The 20,837-nt window shown below is 40.6% G+C and overlaps 1 protein-coding gene across 1 annotated transcript in view; it reads left to right on the forward strand.

The window, feature by feature from the left end:
* LOC136422419 (serine-protein kinase ATM-like) overlaps positions 1-19,917 on the forward strand; it is a 74,949-nt gene extending 55,032 nt beyond the window's left edge. Inside the window, exons 45-61 of the mRNA XM_066410193.1 lie at positions 428-712; positions 2,082-2,290; positions 3,416-3,523; positions 4,322-4,421; positions 5,320-5,433; positions 6,141-6,302; positions 8,226-8,376; positions 9,622-9,707; positions 10,402-10,542; positions 11,749-11,865; positions 12,287-12,442; positions 13,530-13,695; positions 14,586-14,672; positions 15,132-15,246; positions 16,157-16,220; positions 16,765-16,935; positions 18,600-19,917. Of these exons, the coding sequence (XP_066266290.1) occupies positions 428-712; positions 2,082-2,290; positions 3,416-3,523; positions 4,322-4,421; positions 5,320-5,433; positions 6,141-6,302; positions 8,226-8,376; positions 9,622-9,707; positions 10,402-10,542; positions 11,749-11,865; positions 12,287-12,442; positions 13,530-13,695; positions 14,586-14,672; positions 15,132-15,246; positions 16,157-16,220; positions 16,765-16,935; positions 18,600-18,746 (2,379 nt within the window). The 3' untranslated portion in view covers positions 18,747-19,917. The remainder of the gene's footprint in view (positions 1-427; positions 713-2,081; positions 2,291-3,415; positions 3,524-4,321; positions 4,422-5,319; positions 5,434-6,140; positions 6,303-8,225; positions 8,377-9,621; positions 9,708-10,401; positions 10,543-11,748; positions 11,866-12,286; positions 12,443-13,529; positions 13,696-14,585; positions 14,673-15,131; positions 15,247-16,156; positions 16,221-16,764; positions 16,936-18,599) is intronic.
* The last annotated feature ends 920 nt before the right edge of the window (positions 19,918-20,837 follow it).

Genomic DNA, 20,837 nt, shown 5'->3' on the forward strand with positions numbered 1-20,837 from the left:
TCTAACGGTATGCCAAAAAACTTGTAGAGAATATTCAATTTGAAAGTCATTAAAGTTTCTCACTCACCAACTGGTTTGTTGTCTGTTGTTCCTCATATCTTGAGAATTAGCCTTGAAACAATTTTTTAAGAATTTCAACAAGACTGTCAAGGTTTTGGGAAGTTTTGTATCTAGATTACAAGTTTGAAGTTCTTAGGAATCCTAAATTCTTGAGCATTTTTTTAAACTAAAAATTGTATTTAACATTATTGGAAGAATTTCTAGATCATCAAAAATACTCTCAAAAGTATTCCTCAACTCTTAAACTCATAGATCTTTGAAAGTATCATTCTATATTAGAGTTAATCTGACAAATTTTACATGACCAGAATAATTAATGTTCCAGAAATGTGCATTCTAACTACCAGGTACTTCCATTATATTCCAGGTAGCAGAAAGGGCCATCCACACCCTTAAGCAGTTGGAACAGTCCGAGAGCACTACATGGTCCTGGCAGCTGGAAGAGGCCAAGTTGTACTGGTGTAGGGGGGAACAGGGTGCTGCCATCCACATTCTAAAAGCCCTGGTCAGGAAATTGGAGGTGGAACAGATCTCAGACAACAACTGTTCGGCAACAGAGTTGTTCCCACAAGCCTTAGGGTTGAACGGGCACTGGTTGGCAGTGACCCAGACAGAAAGTCCCTACAACATTTGTGAAGACTATCTTGCAAAGGTACATGTATACGTTAGGTCTTACACCATGCACAGTGAACACCATGTACATGTTTATTTATTTTGATTTACCACATTTAATCCATTAAGCAGTTGATCACAGTACTTATTCAAAAGTGCCAGATAAATACATGTACAGTCAAACCGTCCTGTACATGTGACAACATCTGCATAAGGACCATCTGGCCAATGTGACCAGTTGGTGGTCCCTTGGATATTTTTTCCCATTGACAGAAGTACATGATTGTATTAACCTTTGTACTGCTGACGTTTTTTATGCAATTCATTTCGTTAATTTGATTTCTTAATCAGGTCATTTTCCCTTGACTTTTTCCGTGCTGAAGTGGCTTTGTTACATCCGCATTCGGTGTGTTTCACTGTGGTGTGAGGCGTTGAGCTGAAAAATACCCCCAACCAATACATATACGGGACCCACCTACAGGCTCTATACATAGAGAGAGATCCTAATACATATGTATGTATAGGGGTCCTCAGGACAAGGGTTAAGAACCGTGTCTATGGTGACCACCTGTCTGCATAGACCAGATATTCTAATAGTTGTCATCTTCGGCAGTGTGTCTGTATTACATTTAGCTAAAAAGAAACTGTACTGTTCCAAACTTTACGCTGAGACGTAGTTGCTTCTTGTTTATTTCTTTTATTATGTTTATATTGAGACTTACCACATTTGTGGAAGGATTGACGTAACAGGTAAGTATCACCTTTTCAACTCACAGACCAGACTGTAAGGTTTGATCTCAAGAAGAACCCCCATGAGGTGTGGCTCTCTTCAAGCACAGGACCTCTGCTTTACGTCCCATCCAAGAGTACGTACTCATTTTCACCTGAGTCGAGTGAGGAAATAGGTGTGAAGTTCACAACATTGGGCCCTATACTAGGGATTCATAGCCAGAACCTTCTCAATAAACAACACTAAACACAAGACTAGCTGGTAACTAGGTTGTTGCATCGTGTGGTGCAATCGGTAGGGTGTTTTGCCCACAACCGAGAGGTCCCGGACTAGAAACCACCGATATGCCCCGATGTTGTGCCCTTGGGAAAGGCACCTAACAAGACTTTCCTCACTTCACTCAGGTGTAAATGAGTACCTAGCTTCGGTTAGGGACGTCCCTCAGATAGGACGTTAAATGGAGGTCCTGTGTTTGAGGAGAGCCACACCTCGATGCCATTAAAGAACCCACCGCACTTATCGAAAAAAGAAGGGGCTCTTCCCGGTGTGAGTGACCACACATGGTTTTGCCCTTACTAATAGCCTCCGGCTAGTTTGGCAACCCTCTCATGTACATGCTGAACCAATAAATAAATAAATCTATAGTTTGTAATCAACATTTCACCCTACTATTTTCCAGGCTGCAGATTTGATGTGTAGAATGGAGCAGCAGACGCCGGCTGCCCTTGAAGCCTACCTGGCTCTCGCCCGGTTCACCGACCAGCAGTACCAGGTCATCGTCAACTACATGAAGTCCAGCACCTATGAGGCCAAGAAAGACATGATCGAAAGAAGCAAGGCTGAGGTGGAAAAACTCGGGCAGGCCGGCCTGGTGGCTTCTGCAAACAAGTAGATATGGCCAAACCAATTCAATAGACAAATTTGAATGGCACAAACTGATGTTGTCATGGGGAGGATTTTACTCACAAACTGTGTTGCAATTGCGCACGTCCGTTAAGAATAAAATGCGTTCAAACGACATTCACCGAACCTGACCGGTAGTATAGAGCCCGGCATCTCGCCGATATTCACTTCCTGTGGGTGACCTGGCGTCCACACATATGCCGTCAACCGTTTCCAGATAATGCTTTACAATATCGATAACTATTTCCCGTCCTCACATGCATAAAGTCCCTAGAAAACGGCTTATTTTTGTACTGATCTGTCGTAAATCAGATTGTAATCAAACAGTCACCTGTTTCTTCTGGGTTTGGGGAATGTCGTTCAAACGCATTTGGAAGTTTGTGAGTAAAATACCCCCTATGAAGACATCAGTTTTATGTCGTTCAAATGCATCTAGTAACTGTAGTCAATTACATTCCAACATGTGCACATCAAGTGACCACCTCTACAGAAGGAGCACCTGGCCATTGTGGTTACTTTTTTGTGCCCTTAGATAATTTCTCCCATTGATGCAAGCATTAAGAATCCTGTCTATAGTGACTACCTGTCCACATGATATGATACAGACCATTTTATATTGGTCCCCTGCTCATGAGTGGTCTTGGGCAGTTTTTACTGTTTGTTTGTTTATTTGAATTCTGCGCAACTGTAAAACCTCTGTATGTCTATAGTGTCCACTCAAGGGGTGTGAAGAAAGTGATCACAGTAGACAAGTGGTCGCAGTAGACAGGATTCTTACTGCTTGAGTCAAAGGGAAAAATTAATTGAGTGACCATCAAAAGTGGTCTTAATGGCCAGCAGGTGGTCACTTGTACAGATTTGACAAGTAAGTTCTCAGATTTAGAGACTTATGCTCTGAAATAATCAGAATAAAAACAGAGTCTGAGGGGAAGTCTGTACCTTGGTATACAAATGTACATAGTTTCAGCTAAGTGAATATAGGGTACCAGTAGTCAGATTCAAGTTTAACTCCCAGCCCTCTGTTAACATTATGATTGTGTTCTTGTTGAACGCAAGCAATATAATAAAAATAAGTTTGATTCATTGACTGTTTTTTGTTCCGTTTTTCAGGTACTTCAAGATAATGAAAAGACACATGGTTGACGGCAAGGATGAACTGGAAAGTTTGAATGAGGACAGAGACTCCTTCTTACACAAAGCCATGGAAAACTACATCAGGTAAGGCAGATGATGTAGTTTGAATTACTCCTGGACCAGTTCTTATCTGCCTGTAATGACTTTGTAAAAGAAATCGTTCATTCTTTTACCTCAAACAAAAAAAGAAAGAAAATTGAGAAACTTGTAGGCTCAATCCCCATATTCATGCTATCACACAGGGACTTCTACATGTATTTACATGCTAGTGGGACATTACCGGTATTAAGCAAGTTGATAACTGTAACATCTACTAAGTTAACATAATTCCACCAGGGTACATAATTCCGCCACCCTGAAAAGATACGTCCAAACAGATCTCCAACTCAACCTCCCCTATTATGATACACTCCATGTATATGTAAACTGTTCATACCTGGGGGGTCCTGCACTAGAGATCTCTCAAACCCGGCCCGCTGTTTTTCAAAGTGGCGGATTTGTGTGCCTCAGCGGATTAATGTTAAGGGAGATTACTTTTGATTTTTTTAATGCACCACATATTGTAGATAAAGGCTGAGTGATGATGGGATATGAAGAGGGGTGTGGTGTATCATTGTCGATTGTTCAAATAAAGATTATTACCTTTTCTTTTAATCTTGATTAGAGAGATTAAGATCGATGCTTGCTTGAATATTTTTGATCAGTCAGGTTTGTGCTGCCCTACTTCAGTCAAAACTAATGGTAATGGTAACATCACAGAGAAGTATAGTATAAGATTTCCACCTCTTGATTGGAGGTGGCCATGGTTGTCAGTGTGGCAGCTGGTCAGCGAGGTTTGACTGTACTACTAACAGCTGTCTTACATTCCTTTGTCCACTGTAGATGTCTGACGGCAGGTGATGAACACGACCTGCGAGTGTTCAGGCTGTGCTCCCTGTGGTTCAGAAATGCACACAACTCTGAAATCAACCAGCTGGCAAAGGTGGGCACTTCACCAACTGTTGGATTGATGCTTGGGACTGTATACTATATATATATTTATTTTATTTATTTATTTATTGGTTCAGCATGTACATGCCAGGGTTGCCCAACTAGCCGGAGCCTATTACTAAGGGCAAACCCATGTGCGGTAATAGGACTGTAGGTTTTGAACCACTCACACCGGGGCATGCCCCTACTCTTTTTCGATATATATATGATGTATTCCGATCACCTGAGGTGCCGGCCCGACCCCCGGAGGGTCGAAACCAAAGGTGATGCAGAATGCACTGTATTGTATTTTATTTAGGTCATTCCCGAAAAAATAACACGTTTCAATGCGAAATGTGCCAGAAGTCGAGGGAGTTTTGTATGCTCCAACCTAAAAATTGTAACAACTTCGAGTTCTAATGTTCGAATCCGGTTAATCAAACTTTCGACAGTCACTGTGGTGGAACTGACGCACTTGAAGCAAGTTTAAATCGAACTAGGGAAGTCCTGACGTATTGAAGGTTATCGCAGACCAGTATGCAATGCCTGTTACAACAAACATAAAGCAAGAGAGAGGGCAGAGGGCAAAATCAAGAACCTCTTTGGCAAAGTAGGGATACAAAACATTATGAAAAACTTTTCATCGACGTGTTCATGCCGAACTGATAGATGAATAAATATTAAATGAAAAACTTTTCAAAATCAGAATGAATGGACTCACCAAATTCTTGGCCTGATCTCTTTTTTAACTTCTCCATAATTTTCCATAATTTCCCAATAAAACGATATTATGATGCTTCTGTGCTGATGTAGGGCTTAAATGTTTCTTTCTTTTCCTTTTAACACAAAATGATTTTAATTTCATGATTTCGTCAATGTTTGGTCCTCAACTTGATATTGATGTATTTCAGGAGAAATTTCCACAGATCGAGTCCAGGAAGTTCCTGCCCTTGATCTACCAGCTGGCTGCTCGCATGGGGACAAAGTCACAAGTCTCTCCTGAGTTCCAAAACACTCTTTTACAGGTAAGTGATAAATTATTTATTTCAAATCAGAGATTCAAAATCACATGTGATTATTGTATACTATAGTTACTAGTTACAGTTAGTAGTAACAACAGCTGCAAAATAACAAGTGAAATTGTTTTGTTTTATTTCAGGCAAAAATTGGTGCATGTTAAAGGCAACCGAAAACAATATTAAGGCCCAAAAAATGAAAATACAAAGAAAAGCTGAAATATTTTTGGTAGTGACATTTACTAATATTATTTAGCACACTTGTATAATAACTAACTTCATACTTTTACAATGATCTCCTTAGTTTTGCAAGCCTACAAAAACTCCAACCACGATTTTCAGTGAGTTCTCACATCACAACAACGTCATATTTTTGCATCATGGACGTTGCTAAACATTGTGATAGACTAAGTGTTGTTTGAACCAATCAATGATAGAAATGACTAGTCATTCTATGTATCAATTTCTGTTGAGCAAGCACAAAGAAGGTTGAACAGCTTTGAGCCCTGATCATGATATCGTGGACAATCCAGTATAAAGTGTTGTTCATCTTCAATCTCATTTGGACAGAATGGACGAAACCTCTGGTCACGGGGAATTTTATGGTATCTTCTGATTTTAATCGATGACTACATATTGAATTTCTTATCTTGGTGATTGCTCTATGAACTTCAAAATTATGTATGTAATTGATGAAATTATGTCTCCTATCCCAGTTGATCGAGCGTGTTGCTACAGACCATCCATACCACTCCCTGTACGTCGTGCTGGCGCTGGCCAATGCTGACCTGGACGGGAAGTTCATAGGTCAAGGCAAGAGGGTCACCAAACTGTCGCGCAGCCAGCACAGCCAGAACTCTGATTTGGAGGGGGAGGAGGTTAGTGTCTCTGTTTCTATTCTACTCAGATCCATGAAGTGACCAACCTGGTTTCCATCCCTCATACATGTTTACTGTAAATGCATTTAAAGGCATCCAGAGTATTTATGAGGCTTGAAACTTGAATAAAAAATTCCAATTTCTAGTCATCCCTACACATAGTAAAGTTCAATAACACCATACCATGATTACATATCGACACTAAAGTAACAAAGATGCGATGTCATTGTGTGGTGAGAACTGATAGAAAATCCAAGCCCTAATAGACTGATCCTTACTGTCCATCACAATTAGCGGTTCGAGCAATGAAAGAGTGACTGCATGTCCGTCAAATATTTGCATGTTTATGTTTTAATTTTGCATTTCTACGTTTTGACGGGGGTAGGCTGGGCTATGGTATCGTCTATTAACACTAGGCGCGTGAAACTATAAGATCACCATGTAGCTTATTTTTGTGCCGCTTTTGAGCACTTTTGATAAGAAATCCGCACGCATATGTTTTTAACAGTGGCATTAAATGTCAATTTCATAAAGATTACAGCAACTAGAATATTTCCAGTTTTCGAGCCTCACAGAATGCTCTGGGTGCCTTTAAGTTCCCGTGGGTTTTTTTTCGCGGTAGGAAGAAAATGGAGTATTCACGGTCGTCTTAATAACATGTTTGAAACAATAGTAGCGCTGCAGTCATAGGTGGGCAAAAAGTTTTGCAGTGGTTTTAAGTTCGTGCTGAAAGTTCACCGCAAAACCGCAAATATTTCTGCATTTACAGTACCTGCCAAGTCTGTTTTGCTTTCTCTGCAAATAGTTATGTCAGAACAGTTGAGGTGTAGAAAGTAGTTCTTGATTATATTGTTGTATTTATCATAATTTTATGTTACATGTACTTGCAATAAGCCTCCAGGCATGTACTTAGTATTTCCAATAAGATAATTTTAGTATTTTCAGAAAAGATAAAGAGGCTTGATAGCTATAGATACCAGGCTATGAAGTAACAGATGGCCGTTCAGCACCAGGAATATGCTTGACTTGTTGGAAATGTTGGAACAACTCCTAGGCCAGCAAGAGGCTACATTGATTCAAATGAACCGGAGTTGCATGCATTACACATGAGCTGCTACTCCCATATCAGTTTATGTTGCCCATCCCATACACAATTTCTTTTATTCAAATCATTGATGAGGGTTAGACATCCAGGTCATTAGATATGCCAAAAAATAGTTACTCATTAGCAAGCAGCTGGATATGATTTCATATCCAGGTGCTTGTCAATGAGTAAGTGTTTTTGACATTGTATCTACATTTTATGTATCTATAGTTGTATAGGACCTTATGAAAGTCCTTGTACTTTTATTCTGTGATGTTCTCTTTATTAAGGCATGATATGACATATCATGATCTAAGCCTGACACAATTGAATTTTGCAACATTGTTAATTCCACTTAGTATAATGTAGCCATTGACGTAGTTATCATTTAGCATTTTTCTCTTTCATTCATTTTGAGGTTACCAACTTCAACTTGGTGAAGAGTTTTGTAGCCTATATATCGACTGTAAGGTTTGGACCATCGCACACTGGGGCATGCCCCTACTCTTTTTCCAAAGGTGTGGTGGGTTCTTTAACGTGCGTGGTGTGTGGCTCTCCCCAAACACGGGACCTCCATTTAACGGTCTATCTGAGGGACGTCCCCAACCAACGCTAGGTACTCATTTTCACCTGAGTGAAGTGAGGAAAGTCGTGTAAAGTGCCTTTCCCAAGGGCACAAGATCAGTGACACGACCAGATTTGAACCCTGGACCTCTGGGTTCTGGGCCAAACATGCTGCCTAGGCCACGTGACCCCACATGCCACGCGACCCACACACATTTCCAACATTATTTGCCATCATATGAGATCATTGTGCATAATAGATATCTTCTTTACAGGCGAGGACCTCGGTGGCGTTGCAGGTGTTGGAGAAGGTGCGAGTGCGGAAGGGGAGACTAGTGCAGGACATGCAGGGTCTGTGTGAGGCCTACATTCAGCTCAGCAACCTGGACGGCAAGGCTTGGAGGACGGAGAACGACAGGCTGAAGAGTAAGATACCTGATACTTGGATTCTATATTTATTCGTTTAATTTTCAAGAAAATGTACATGGTAAACAATAATCTACATGTACATAAAAAAACAAGGACAGAAAGATACAACAAAGTACAGTTAAACTGCGCCAAGAATAACAAACTTAAATTCTAATTGTTGACAAAGCGTGTTGAAAAATAAGAAATTAATCCGAACATGACTTACCCCAAAGCTTCTCCAGCTTCCCTCTCCGAGATGCAAGATGTTGAATATTGACTGAGCTGCAGCGTCACATTGTGTACAGTCATATAGCTTAGTCTTTACCAGACTCTAGTTTCTAGAAAAATAATAGAAATTGGCAAATAGGTAAAATTTGCCAAGGAGTTAGGAGGCTATAATAGAGTTCCCATGTCCAACCTCTGGTTAAGTGCATTTCTCTCCAAGGCAAGCTCCTCCTATATCCCTATTTTGGCTGATTCCTCCAACATTTTTCAACTAGACGGGGAGGTCTGGTAGGGACTACATTTAGCCACAGCTGCCCAGATACATGTTGGCTCAGGGTATTGCAAAAAAACTATCATGCTTTGGTGACACGGACAGAAAAACTGATGCCATATGTAAAATCCCAACAATGTCTAAATTCTAGTTGGAGCATCAGCACGAAAGGAGGTCTGTATTGAGAGCTCTGTGGATTTCTGGGCTAAGAGAGGTTTGGAAATCTATGCCGTCAAGATGATCTTATGGATGGAGTAGAAAGATTTCATGGCAGATGCAACTTACAGGCATTTATGCTGGCCTTAGGCCATGTTGAATTATATGGATGACATCCATGCACGCATCAATTTGCGTCCGTTTTCAACAAAAACGTTTTCAGCCATACTGTAAATTGCAAAAAGCAGCTGCAGAATGAGAAAATACTTAAATGTAAATTGCAAAAAATGTTTCAGGAAACCGATACTAATGTCATAGAATGCCATTAGTCAATTCCAAAGCCAAAAAGAAGTTGAATCTAGTATGTTGAAGTTAAAAAAACAAAATGAATCTATATTTTGGCCTACCAAACAAAAGTTTTCTTCATCCTTCCTGACCACGTAGATTTCATAATGAAGGCAAAATTTTATTTTGGGGCAAACTTTTTTTTATTTGCTTGCTCACATCAGAGGATCCCAGAGGATGTCATCCGTATAATCAAATCAACACGGCCTTATACAGACAGGTATAATCTAGGCAACTGAGTTGTTTCTGTTTGACTCCCCATGCAGGACCCAACAAGCTGAGCAGTCGTGACTCAATGTTGATGAGTGTGAAGAACCTGACGACAGTGGCTGTTCCAACCATCGACATGAAGGTTAGAACTTTAACCTATTTTCTGTAACACTGTAACAGTTGTATAGTTATTGTCATATATCTGTCTTTGCTTGTAGAAAGATAGGGTTGGCTCTAAATACCATCTTAAGGACTTAAAGTGCCGACAAGCTGCTATGAAAAAAAAGCATCATATTAACGTACCCAATAGCATGAAAAAAGCATCATAAATGTCAAAACTCAACATGTGAAATGCTTTCTTGGATCATTTGACATTTTTGAAACATTATAATTGTAAAATGCATTAAAAGCTGGGGTCTGGAGCTTAAGCATGGAAAAGAATAAACAGAGAGCTGAAGATATCGGTCTGATATAATCGCATTAAGGATTCATACGTATGTGTAGGGATTTTTTCATCGATTTTTTAATGTATTTGAATATGTCGTAGAAAATATAAAAACAAATCTGTTATTGTGGAACAAGATTGAACTGTAATTTCCAACACAAAAATTGGACTTACCTAAATATTTTACTGTACAGCTCCAGTCTTTGTCAAGGAGTGAGCAATCCACCGCTGAAATTATGTTACATTATGCAGATAAATCATGTGACTCAGTGAGCAGTGGATCATAAGATGCAGAAAGTTTGTGGCGCCCCCCGTCTTTGTTGAGGGATGGTTGTAAGGCCCTGACATTGAATTGGTGTGGCTTAAAGTTTGAATCCATTATTCTTCCCAGGTGGACCCTACCTGTTGCTATGACAACATCGTGTACATTCGTGAGTTTGACCCCAGTGTGAGCTTTCCTGGTGGCATCAATGTTCCAAAGGTCATCACGTGTCAGGGGTCAGATGGCATCTGGAGGAAACAGCTGGTCAAGGTCAGGGGTTATAATTCAATAATTTCCAGGCAAAATGTCAATTAGTAGTTCCTGCATGTATTAAAATAACAGGAGCTAATTGACTTATTACTAGCAGTATACAACCTTGTCTTGACTTAGTCTTCTATTGAACCATCCTATATTGTCTTAACCTCATCCACATATCAATGCAGAGTTTTGGTATAAAACCTGGTTCTCCAGTTCTTTCCTTTAGTCACTGATGAAAGACAGTGGATGCTGTCTAAAACGTCTGTTTCAAAATTTTATCCAGTTGCTTGAATAACTGTGTTATGGCGTATTTTATTACCTGGATGTCTAACATACATGTACCTCAATGTAATTTAATGAATGACTGTTTTATCTCGGACACTGCATGGTCTATAATCATTGTGTAATAGTTCAAGGATGGGCGGGCGAGTTTGTGGGGATATATCAGAGCCCCGCCTCCCAAGGAGGTTGTTGGCGTCCCGAGGGCGTAGCACAGCCATCTGTCCAAAGCAAAGCTAAGCATACATATTGGGAAATACTTTGACATATACACTGAAACAAACACAATATGCCTAGGAATGTTTGGGTTAGTGATTCTCTTTTTCTTAGAATAATCCCCACTCCACATGTGGTTTTACTTCTGTGGTTCAGTTGAGGTGACAGGCGAGTACCAAGGTGTGACCATTATTTCCTCTCCCTTGAGGCAGAGGTGCTTTAACCAGCCTGGGATCTGGTCTCAGCCAATGGAGAGCCAGACTTTCTGTTCAAGCACCTCTGCCTCCAGGGAGAGAGGTGCACTAACTAACTTTGGCCATGTGTGTGGATTTCAAACAGCAAAATACCCGCTCCTGATTGGCTAAGGACAGATGGCTGTGCTCTAATTAGCAATCTTGCACTGCGTGTTGTAGGCTTTAAATCCTAGCCAAGCAGCCACTATAATTGTGGACCCTCTTCTGCTCACATATACATTTCGTCTCAAGAGCTCTCTGCTTCATTCATTACTTTCTTTCTTAAGTTTCTTGATTTATGTGTTAAGAAACTGCAACATAATATCTCAAGAAGATAGAAATGGATTTTTGCCATACTTGTAGTGGGCTTTATGCTCAAAGAAAAGACAAATCAAAAATTTTGATAACTCGTGGGGTAAAGACCTCCTAGCAGTTTCCTCTGGAACTGCAGTGGTTTGTATGTTAAACTGATGATAACTGCTTCCTGCAGGGCCGCGATGACCTGCGGCAGGACGCGGTGATGCAGCAGGTGTTCGGGCTGGTCGACTCCCTTCTGAAGAAAGACGAGGAGAGCAGGAGGAGGAAGCTCAGCATCAGGACCTACAAGGTGAGATTATGATGAAAACACAACAATCTTATAGGCAAACATATTTTACTGCTGCCTGCATTTGAGGATTGCCACACCTCTTAAGTGCAGCAGAATTATGATTCAATATTCGACCAAGGGAACCTCTGGCTGACAGAAAAATGCCCTTCTTCAGGTTGGATGACTCAGCACTTTTGACTGTTTTTCCTGTTTTTAAAGAGTTCCTCATCTATCCTCATCTCGAGCATGGTACACAGCAATGATCAATTTGCTTCTGGATTACAGAGATAGGGATATTTCCCAGTGTCCAAAAAAGGTGACTCAAACATGTCAGCACCTTACACAGCTTATGTTTAATGAGCAGAACTGGTCTATGACGATATAAGGTTGTTCAATTTTTAATACATTTAATTTGATATCTGACCATTTTCTTCCACACTAGGTTATCCCGATGTCAAAGCAGAGTGGGCTGGTACAGTGGTGCGAGGGAACCATGTCCGTAGGAGACTATCTCATCGGCAGTACGAGGAAGCCAGGGGCGCACGCCCGCTACTACCCCCGAGACTGGCACCATGGGGACTGCAGGAGGAAAATACATGTAAGTTCAGCATGATGATCGCATGTTCCTGTTAGCCCTGTTTCTATAGCTAAGGATGGATGAGCAACCATTCCAACCATTGAAAGGTCATCAGGGCTCGAAATTCAGTTTTGGGAATAGGTGCACTGGTGCACCCAACCTAAAAAATTGGGTGCACCAAAAAAATTTTGGGTGCACCACATGAAATAAAGTAGAATGTAACTATTGTAAGCAAAACCTAATGACAAACCTTACTGTTCCTCTTCATGCGCGTTTGGCACGCGATCTCGGCACGCAGTTTTGAAGCTTTCAAAATCGAAATTAACTCAAATTCTAACATCAAAATCTTAAACAAGTACTACAACAAAGATTTTATTATTTTCTTACACTTAGATGTCAAGAATATGCTGTCTACTAGTGTGCAGTGATACCTTACACATTAAACTGTACGAACATATTTGGGTGCACCAGTGCACCCACAGTAAAAAAATTAGGTGCACAGCTCCAAAATTGGGTGCACTGGGTGCACATGCACCCAGTATTTCGAGCCCTGGTCATTGAGAGATCTCAGACTGTCAAACGTTGAGAAATTCCCCCTTCCACGAAGGAATGTACCAATCCCCGAGGAATGTACGTTTACAAATGGAGGGACATCCGCTTTCCAAGAGAAATGTAAGCTTTAAAGTCAAGGAATGTCCGCTTTCCTAGAGGAATGTACATTTTGTACACCCATTCTGGAGGAATGTCCAGATTCGATTGGTTGGGATGAAAGAAGAAGCACTTTGACACAGAAAAGGGCAGTCTCTTCGAAACATCTGCTTGAAAAATATGTACTACTTGATTTGTTAACTGTAACTTAATCTTAGCTGATTTAACGGTCACTTGAGTCAACAGCTAAAATTTCATCATCGTAAATATTTGATCACTAATATTTGAGACAGTTATGTTTGTTCCCACCGTGAAAATTAAGTGCCATGACCTACTCCATTTTCCCCCAACTGCTATATTTTCCTGCCGCTATATTTAAGTGATTAACAGTATGCCCAGAAAGATTAGATGAGCTCCTGAAAATGGGCTAAATTGCTAAAAGAAACCATTTGATTTACAGGAGAAGGGAGGGGCGCGGTCTGATGAGCGTCTGCGGGTGTTCAGGGAGGTGTGTCGACATTTCCACCCCGTGATGCACCACTTCTTCATGGAGAAGTGGCCGGACCCCATGGACTGGTTTGAGAGGAGACTATGCTACACCAGGAGTGTCGCTACTTCATCTATTGGTAGTGGACATTCTTTTTTCTAGCCTGGAAACCATCCTATCTTAGGCCACACCATTTTAATTTTCGGTTAATGGAATTTTAGAAAAAATGCTAGATTGGAAAATCAACAGGAAAACAGAATCTCAGAGGAAGGTTTGTACTTTGGTGCACACAGTTTCAGGGGGTGAACAGGGTCAGGTGCAAGTTTTCACCCCAGCCTTCTGTTTTCAGGATTTTTTTTGGCTAAAATTTTAAAAAGAATCTGTTAACCAAGAAATTAAATTGGTGTGGCCTTAACTTGGGTTCTCTCCAATGTGGGCTTTAGATACTTTGGATACTTTGGCTTCTATGCGAAATGATCTGGCTTCTGGCCCCATTTAAAAGTTAAGTCCTTATGTCTTGCATTATTTCAGAAGTCAAATATTTCTCAGATACAGTGTAATGGAGATCAAATTTTCGCTCTTTCAAACTCCATTATTATGCTGCTATGAGGACATGTGACTCGGAGCAAATCAGAACTCTCACCCATAATTTGCTAAAATCTTTTTGGTAGTGACATTTACTAACATTGTTTACCGGTAGCACATTTGCATAATAATCGTGCCGTACGATGATTCCCTTAATTTCGCGAGCCTACAAAAACTCCAGCCACGATTTTCAGTGAGTTCTCACATCACAACTACGTCATACTTTTGCATACTAGATGTTGCTGTACATTGTGGTAATGTTGTATGAACTAATTATATAGAAATGACTAAATAGATTAACTTTCAAAACTCTGATTTTTGAGGGATACAACTGCTCTACCTTCCTTTAATGTATTACCCAGAGGTCTAAACTCCATTTAGCGAATCCTCTTACATTAGACCAGTTGTTGTTTGAAGTCTGATGACTGCTGTTGTATCGCCTAGTTGGGTACGTTCTGGGACTGGGAGACAGACACTGTCAGAACATCCTCATTGACACCAACACAGCTGAGCTGGTACACATCGACTTAGGTACAGCCTTCATTTCTTATAATTCATAATGTCCACAGTTCAGAGAAGGTACACCCACCTCGGTTTTAAGATGGTTACTGGTGACTTTGTTGCAACATCCATGAGCCTTTATGTAACACTGTATGCTAGTATATATGCTTACTTGCTTGTGTGTGCTTGTGTGTTGAGAAATGCAAGTATATATATATATATATATATCTTGACATTATGTTTTGGTTGGCAGCTAATCGATAATTCTTGTCAAGTAATGAGTACAGTTTTGTATCATCATGCTCTATCAGTCATTCAGTTTCTACTCTAGCTTGGTAGTCTTTCTAAATATGACTTTCAATGACACTATTTTCGGTGCATTTTTAAAAAGGATACTCCTTTTAAAGTGCATAAGACACATGGAAAAGTAGGTAAAATAGACACTTTGAAAGAACACTTAGTACTGTTTGTTGCCTGTACGCTTTTCAGGGATTGCCTTTGAGCAGGGGAAGTTGCTGCCCACCCCAGAGACTGTCCCCTTCCGTCTGACCAGAGACATAGTCCACGGCATGGGGGTGACCGGGGTGGAGGGAGTCTTCAGGAGGTATAATATCTATTATATTATTAATGATAAATAATGACAATGATAACTAATGATAATAAAAAGAAAGGTAACACAAGCAATACCCTGGGAGTCCAGGCACCGTAATCGGATCCCCGCACGCGCGCCCAAGCTTTCACGGCCCACCCTCCCGCTGCCCCCCGAAGACTGACCCCGCCCCACTCTCCGCTCAGACCCAAACTCCGCTATCCGATTACTCCGCTATCCGATGGCTAGCAGACCTTGGGTTTACAGCGGAGAGTGGGGCGGGGTCGGTCTTCGGGGGACAGCGGGAGGTTGGGCCGGGAAAGCTTGGGCGCGCGCGCGTTGCTTGGTGGCTAGCCGATATACGGTGCCTGGCCCCCAGGGTACACAAGCAAATGCATAATGTTTTCCTTCACATGGTCCATACCCGCCCAACAAACTACTGCTCTGCTTATTCAAGGAGGTTTGATATAGATCTTAATCAAATGCATCATGTATATACATATGGTGACCAGCCCCTCCAGCTCTGTCCTGCCACTTGCTACATCATGTAATTGAACACCACAGGGTGTCTGCTACTTTACCAGTAAACATGGTGACAGTCATCTGGTCCAGGTCATTGATGTTATTTGTTTGGAGAAGAAAAGGAAAAAAAATGTAGCAAAAACAATGTTTTCCTTCTGTGAAGGTAAACATAATGATTGGTATCAGAGTGTCTGTCTTCCTGTCTGTGTTTCCACAGTTATTTCCATTTGCTAGGAGTGGCAGGTAGAGAACGGTGTTTTAGTGTGTTGGGTTCTTTTATGTTCATGGTTTGTTTTACTTATTACTATAAGCAGTTGAAATAATTCTGTAAGTAAAGATACATTTCAAATCCACAGTCACTGCAAATATAAAGTTTACGAGCATGTTTTTTTTTTCCTTGCAGATGTTGTGAAAAGACAATGGAAGTGATGAGAAGTTCACACGAGGCCCTGCTGACCATCGTGGAGGTATGTGATCTAGGGACAACCCTGTGTTCTGACACACCTACGTTCCCAGGCCGGGTGTTGAAGTATAACAGTGTTTAAGTATGGGGGCTTCGGAACATAGGGATGTTGGAACATAGGGGTGTTGGAACATAGGGGTGTCGGAACATATGGGTGTCGAAACATAGGGGTGCCGGAACATAGGGATGTCAGCACTAAGGGTTGTCACTGTCAGAACATAGGGGTGTTGGAACATAGGGCTGTCGGAACATAGGGCTGTCGGAACATAGGGCTGTCAGCACAAAGAGGTGTCACTGTCAGCACAAAGGGGTGTCAAAACATGGGGGTGTCGAAACAAAGAGGCATCGGCACATAGGGATGTGGTCAGAACACGGGAGTCGGAACATTGGGGTAGTCACTAGTACAGGTTTGACTGTATGGCCAGATGGTCCTTATGTAGAGGTGGTCAGTTGTACAGGCCAGACTTTATATCAATGGCTAGGCGGTCCTTATGCAGAGGTGGTCACTAGTACAGATTTGACTGTTAACAACTCTGTGTGTGCTCCAGGTCCTGCTGTATGACCCCCTCCATGCGTGGACCCTGACCCCCATGCAAGCCCTCAAGCTGCAGCAGATCGACGCTGACACCACCGGCGCTGCAGAAATCTTCGAGAATGACTCAACTGGCCCAAGCAATGAGAACAGAGACATGAGCGAGAGAAATAAAGTGGCGGCACAGGTCTGTTATTTGTTTGTTTGTTAGTTTATTTGAGTCCTTATTATAGCGTGCGTAGTCCAGTTGTTAGCGATCTTGCCTCTGGAACTAGAAGCAGCGAGTTCGATCCTGGCTGTGTTGCTCACCCGACATGCACGCTACCGGAAAGGATCGCAGTCCTTAGGACAGGACGTTAAGCCATGGTCCAATGTTCATTATGCTTATCGAGAACTTCAAGGTACAATGTACCAGGTACCAGGTCCTGTAAATACTGTACATTTTAGCATCTGTCTTCTATGTCACCACACGTGGAAGATTAGCTCTTCAATGAGCTAAACTGTATCAAGATCACTTTCCTTTCCTTTATTCATTCATAAAAGAATTGAATTGAGCTGCTGGCTGCTTTTCATTAAGAGAAGAGGTAATGGTCAGAAAAAGTGCAACAAAGATACAGATTACAGAATAAATCCTGATAAATCCATAGACATATCGTAAGTCCTAATATCCATAAACACATATTTCTTACTCATATATGGCATCTCTAAAACATATTTACGTATGATTTGTGCATTGTCTGGTGCTTCTGAACCAAAGGATTGAGCATTTTAATCCCGTTAGTTGAGGATAAAGCCCCTATACATGTCACACATAGCCAACCGTCCCCAGACCATGGTTGCAAGTTAATTGTGAGCAAAGTCATCTGTGGTTGAGAGTTGGTTGGAGAGGTCTAACAGTCTTTTAAAGTCGTCTGTTGTAGATGACTGAATTGTGACAAATTCATGAATGTTGTACCTCATCTTTAAACTTGTTGTTATTAAGATTAAAGCCACTTTTTAATTGATTGTTCCTTATATAAAGATGAGCGGCAATCGTTGTTTAAGATAATAGAATTAGACAAGAAATGTACAAAAATGTCAAAACAGGATACTTTTATATACCTGATGTCATGTAAGAACGAATATATAATGGACAAAGTATGTAGTCATATTTCCAAATGTTTCAAAAAGAGAGAAGAAACTACTAGGTGATCATCATTTAGTTTAGCAATATCCCACAGTTTGTATGTTTGTTTTTTCTTTAGTTTTTAGCATTAGAATGTAGCATTTTATCAATTTATGTTTTACATTATGTTCCTTACAGACCACGTGTGGTCTTCTGTGCATTTAGCCCTTCTGAGCAGGAATATGCAATAAAGACTATTATATTAAATGATACAAATGTATCAATGGCCAGGTGGTCCTTATGTAGAGGTGGTCACCAGAGAGATGCCCAGTAGTACAGGTTTGACTGAAAAATGTACAAGACTTAGTATCAATTGAGGGAGCATATTGTTTTATCTCTAGACTACATGTATTCCTGTTAACAGTACTGTAAGGCCACACCAATCTAATTTCTTGGTTAACGGATTTTTTTTTAAAGGCTAAATTCCAAAATCAACATGAAAACAGAATCTCAATGGAAAGTCTGTACTTTGTGCACACAGTATCAAGGAGTGAACAGGGTCAGGTGCAAGTTTTCACCCCAGCCTTCTGTTTTCATGATTTTTTTTGTTGCTAAAATTTAAAAAGAAACTGTTAACCAAGAAAGTAATTGGTGTGGCCTAACTGTTGCAGATTTTGATTGTTCCCCTGACTGTATACAGTTTCAGCCATTTGATGTTATTCATACTACATTTTCCCATGCTGCAGGTTCTAATGAGATTAGAAGACAAACTGAAGGGTTTGGAGGAGGGGATGGTTCTGAGTGTGAGTGGACAGGTCAACATGCTCATCCAGATGGCACGCGACCCAAGCAACCTCAGCAGACTGTACTCAGGCTGGCAGGCCTACCTCTAAGCATACAGAAAAGCAATCCTTAAGCACTTTAATTCCAAAACTGCAGATTGTTCCCTTGTTGGCAGGTCTGTTTGTAAGAAGACTATGAGTAAGAAGACTATGAATGTTTGCAAGCTTTTCTTACAGTGTGAAGAGGACTTTGCCTGACCATATGGATATAGCAAGAGACCCAAGCAGGTTGTAGTAGGAAAGATCAGAACATTTTTCACTGCCCTGTATGCAATAATAACACACAGTATTATGATCTTCCCTTTTCCTTATGATAACCTTTTTTAGGACTAACTGAACTTTGTCGACCCAAGCTGATGTTTGGAGGAAAGGATTGTAACATTTTCCATCTAACTACAGTAATCAATACTTACACAAAACATTGATATTGCGATGCTCCCTCCCAACATCTTGGAGATTTATCGTTTCTGTGCCTAGCTGGCCTATATGGTTAATAAGACAGAGCATTCCACGTGTTAGTCTGCTATTTCTGTCATTTTAGAAAATACATATACATGACTATTAATCAGTGACCAAAAGGGCAAAGTTAAACTGAATCATGGAGCTTCCCAATTTTTGGTAACATTACCTTTATAGTGTGTCTGGTAGCCTGGATGCCAGCCGTTTTATTACAACGCTCTCTATGTCGCTTCCTGGTCTTGCCATACTAAAGCTTAGATTTAACAACGCCTGGCATCTAGGCTATGTATGTGGCGGAACTAGAGTCTAATGATCTTACATTGTACTGAAAAGTACATGTACATGTATCTCCGTTTTAGAAAACTTAGATTTTATAGACACATATGTACGGCAGTTTGCTGATCGTTCTCTTACATTTTTTTGTTGTTGAAAACTTGGGTTTCTTGCATTAACAGTATTATAGAGATATGTATCGTCCCAAGAAAACTGGCTTGTACTTTATTATAAACACATATAGGATGTATGCGAAAACAACAGATAGAATAACAAATGAAGAACTCCTTAGCAAAGCTTGTTATATTGCTACATTTTCATGTATATGTTTAAGGCAGCTAGTTAATAGTTACAGTCTTAGCATTATAGAATACAATAACTACAAGTACATACACAGCCGCAAAGGTGAACCGAATAACAATGAAAGTGCTATAAAATATTTTAGAAAATTATCTGACTTTAGAATATTAAAATATGGTGCTAAAAAGTATATTGCGTCATCACTGCCTCATTAACTGCATACAAACGCTAGTTCGCCTAAAGCCGTTGTCCCAGGTTGTTGTCGAGGGATAGGCCTGAATGCAATATCAGAATTGTCAAGCTTGAGAGACTCAAGTGCTCAGAACACTGTCGAAACCCACCTCGACAAGCCTGCATTCGAAGACGACGAGGTCAAAAACTTTCCGCCAAAGTACACCCGACCAATCGAAATTTTGATACTATTTAAGCTTGTCAAGCGCAATTCTTATCTTTACATCAAAAAGAGGATTGCCAACAAACCTTGTGTCTAGATCTATTGATCGTCCTCTTTGTACTGTGTTTCTTACATACCCTCTCTGTAAATTGTGTCTACCATGAAGGGATATCTGACGGTCGACTTTATGTTTTTCATAATCCTGCTCGAATCGCTGATTGGTGAAAAGTCTAAAGTGGAGTCATGATCTTTTAAAGGAGTCCTAAACTCCAGAAGGCGGTGTTATTTTCCTCTAGATCATGTATCAATGAATACATAATCGGCCGACTTTTTACAGAATTTTGCTTATGGTGAATTACACAGGGTATATTTTTTAAAACAATATGATACTCACTAAACTTTTGCAGACCCTACCCATGTATTCCCTATGTGTAAACATATATACATCTTTAATGGTGAGTATTTTTGGCATAGATGAGGGTGGTTAAGCACAATAAGAAGGCCAATTGTTGATAAGACATAAAAGAACACAAAGCAAGACGAGTTTTTCTTAACCACCCTGACATTCTTTATGTAATTTAACTTTTGTCAGGCCTTGTCAGGCACATTGTAATAAGCCATAGGCTGAGGTTGATTGATTTGATTAATCAGAAAATAGAGGGTCATCTGGGGAATTCGGTAGAATACTGAATGCTTTTTGATGCGCATTGGACTAG

The sequence above is a fragment of the Branchiostoma lanceolatum genome, chromosome 1 (assembly GCF_035083965.1).
Source record: "Branchiostoma lanceolatum isolate klBraLanc5 chromosome 1, klBraLanc5.hap2, whole genome shotgun sequence".
Classification (NCBI taxonomy): Eukaryota; Metazoa; Chordata; class Leptocardii; order Amphioxiformes; family Branchiostomatidae; genus Branchiostoma; species Branchiostoma lanceolatum.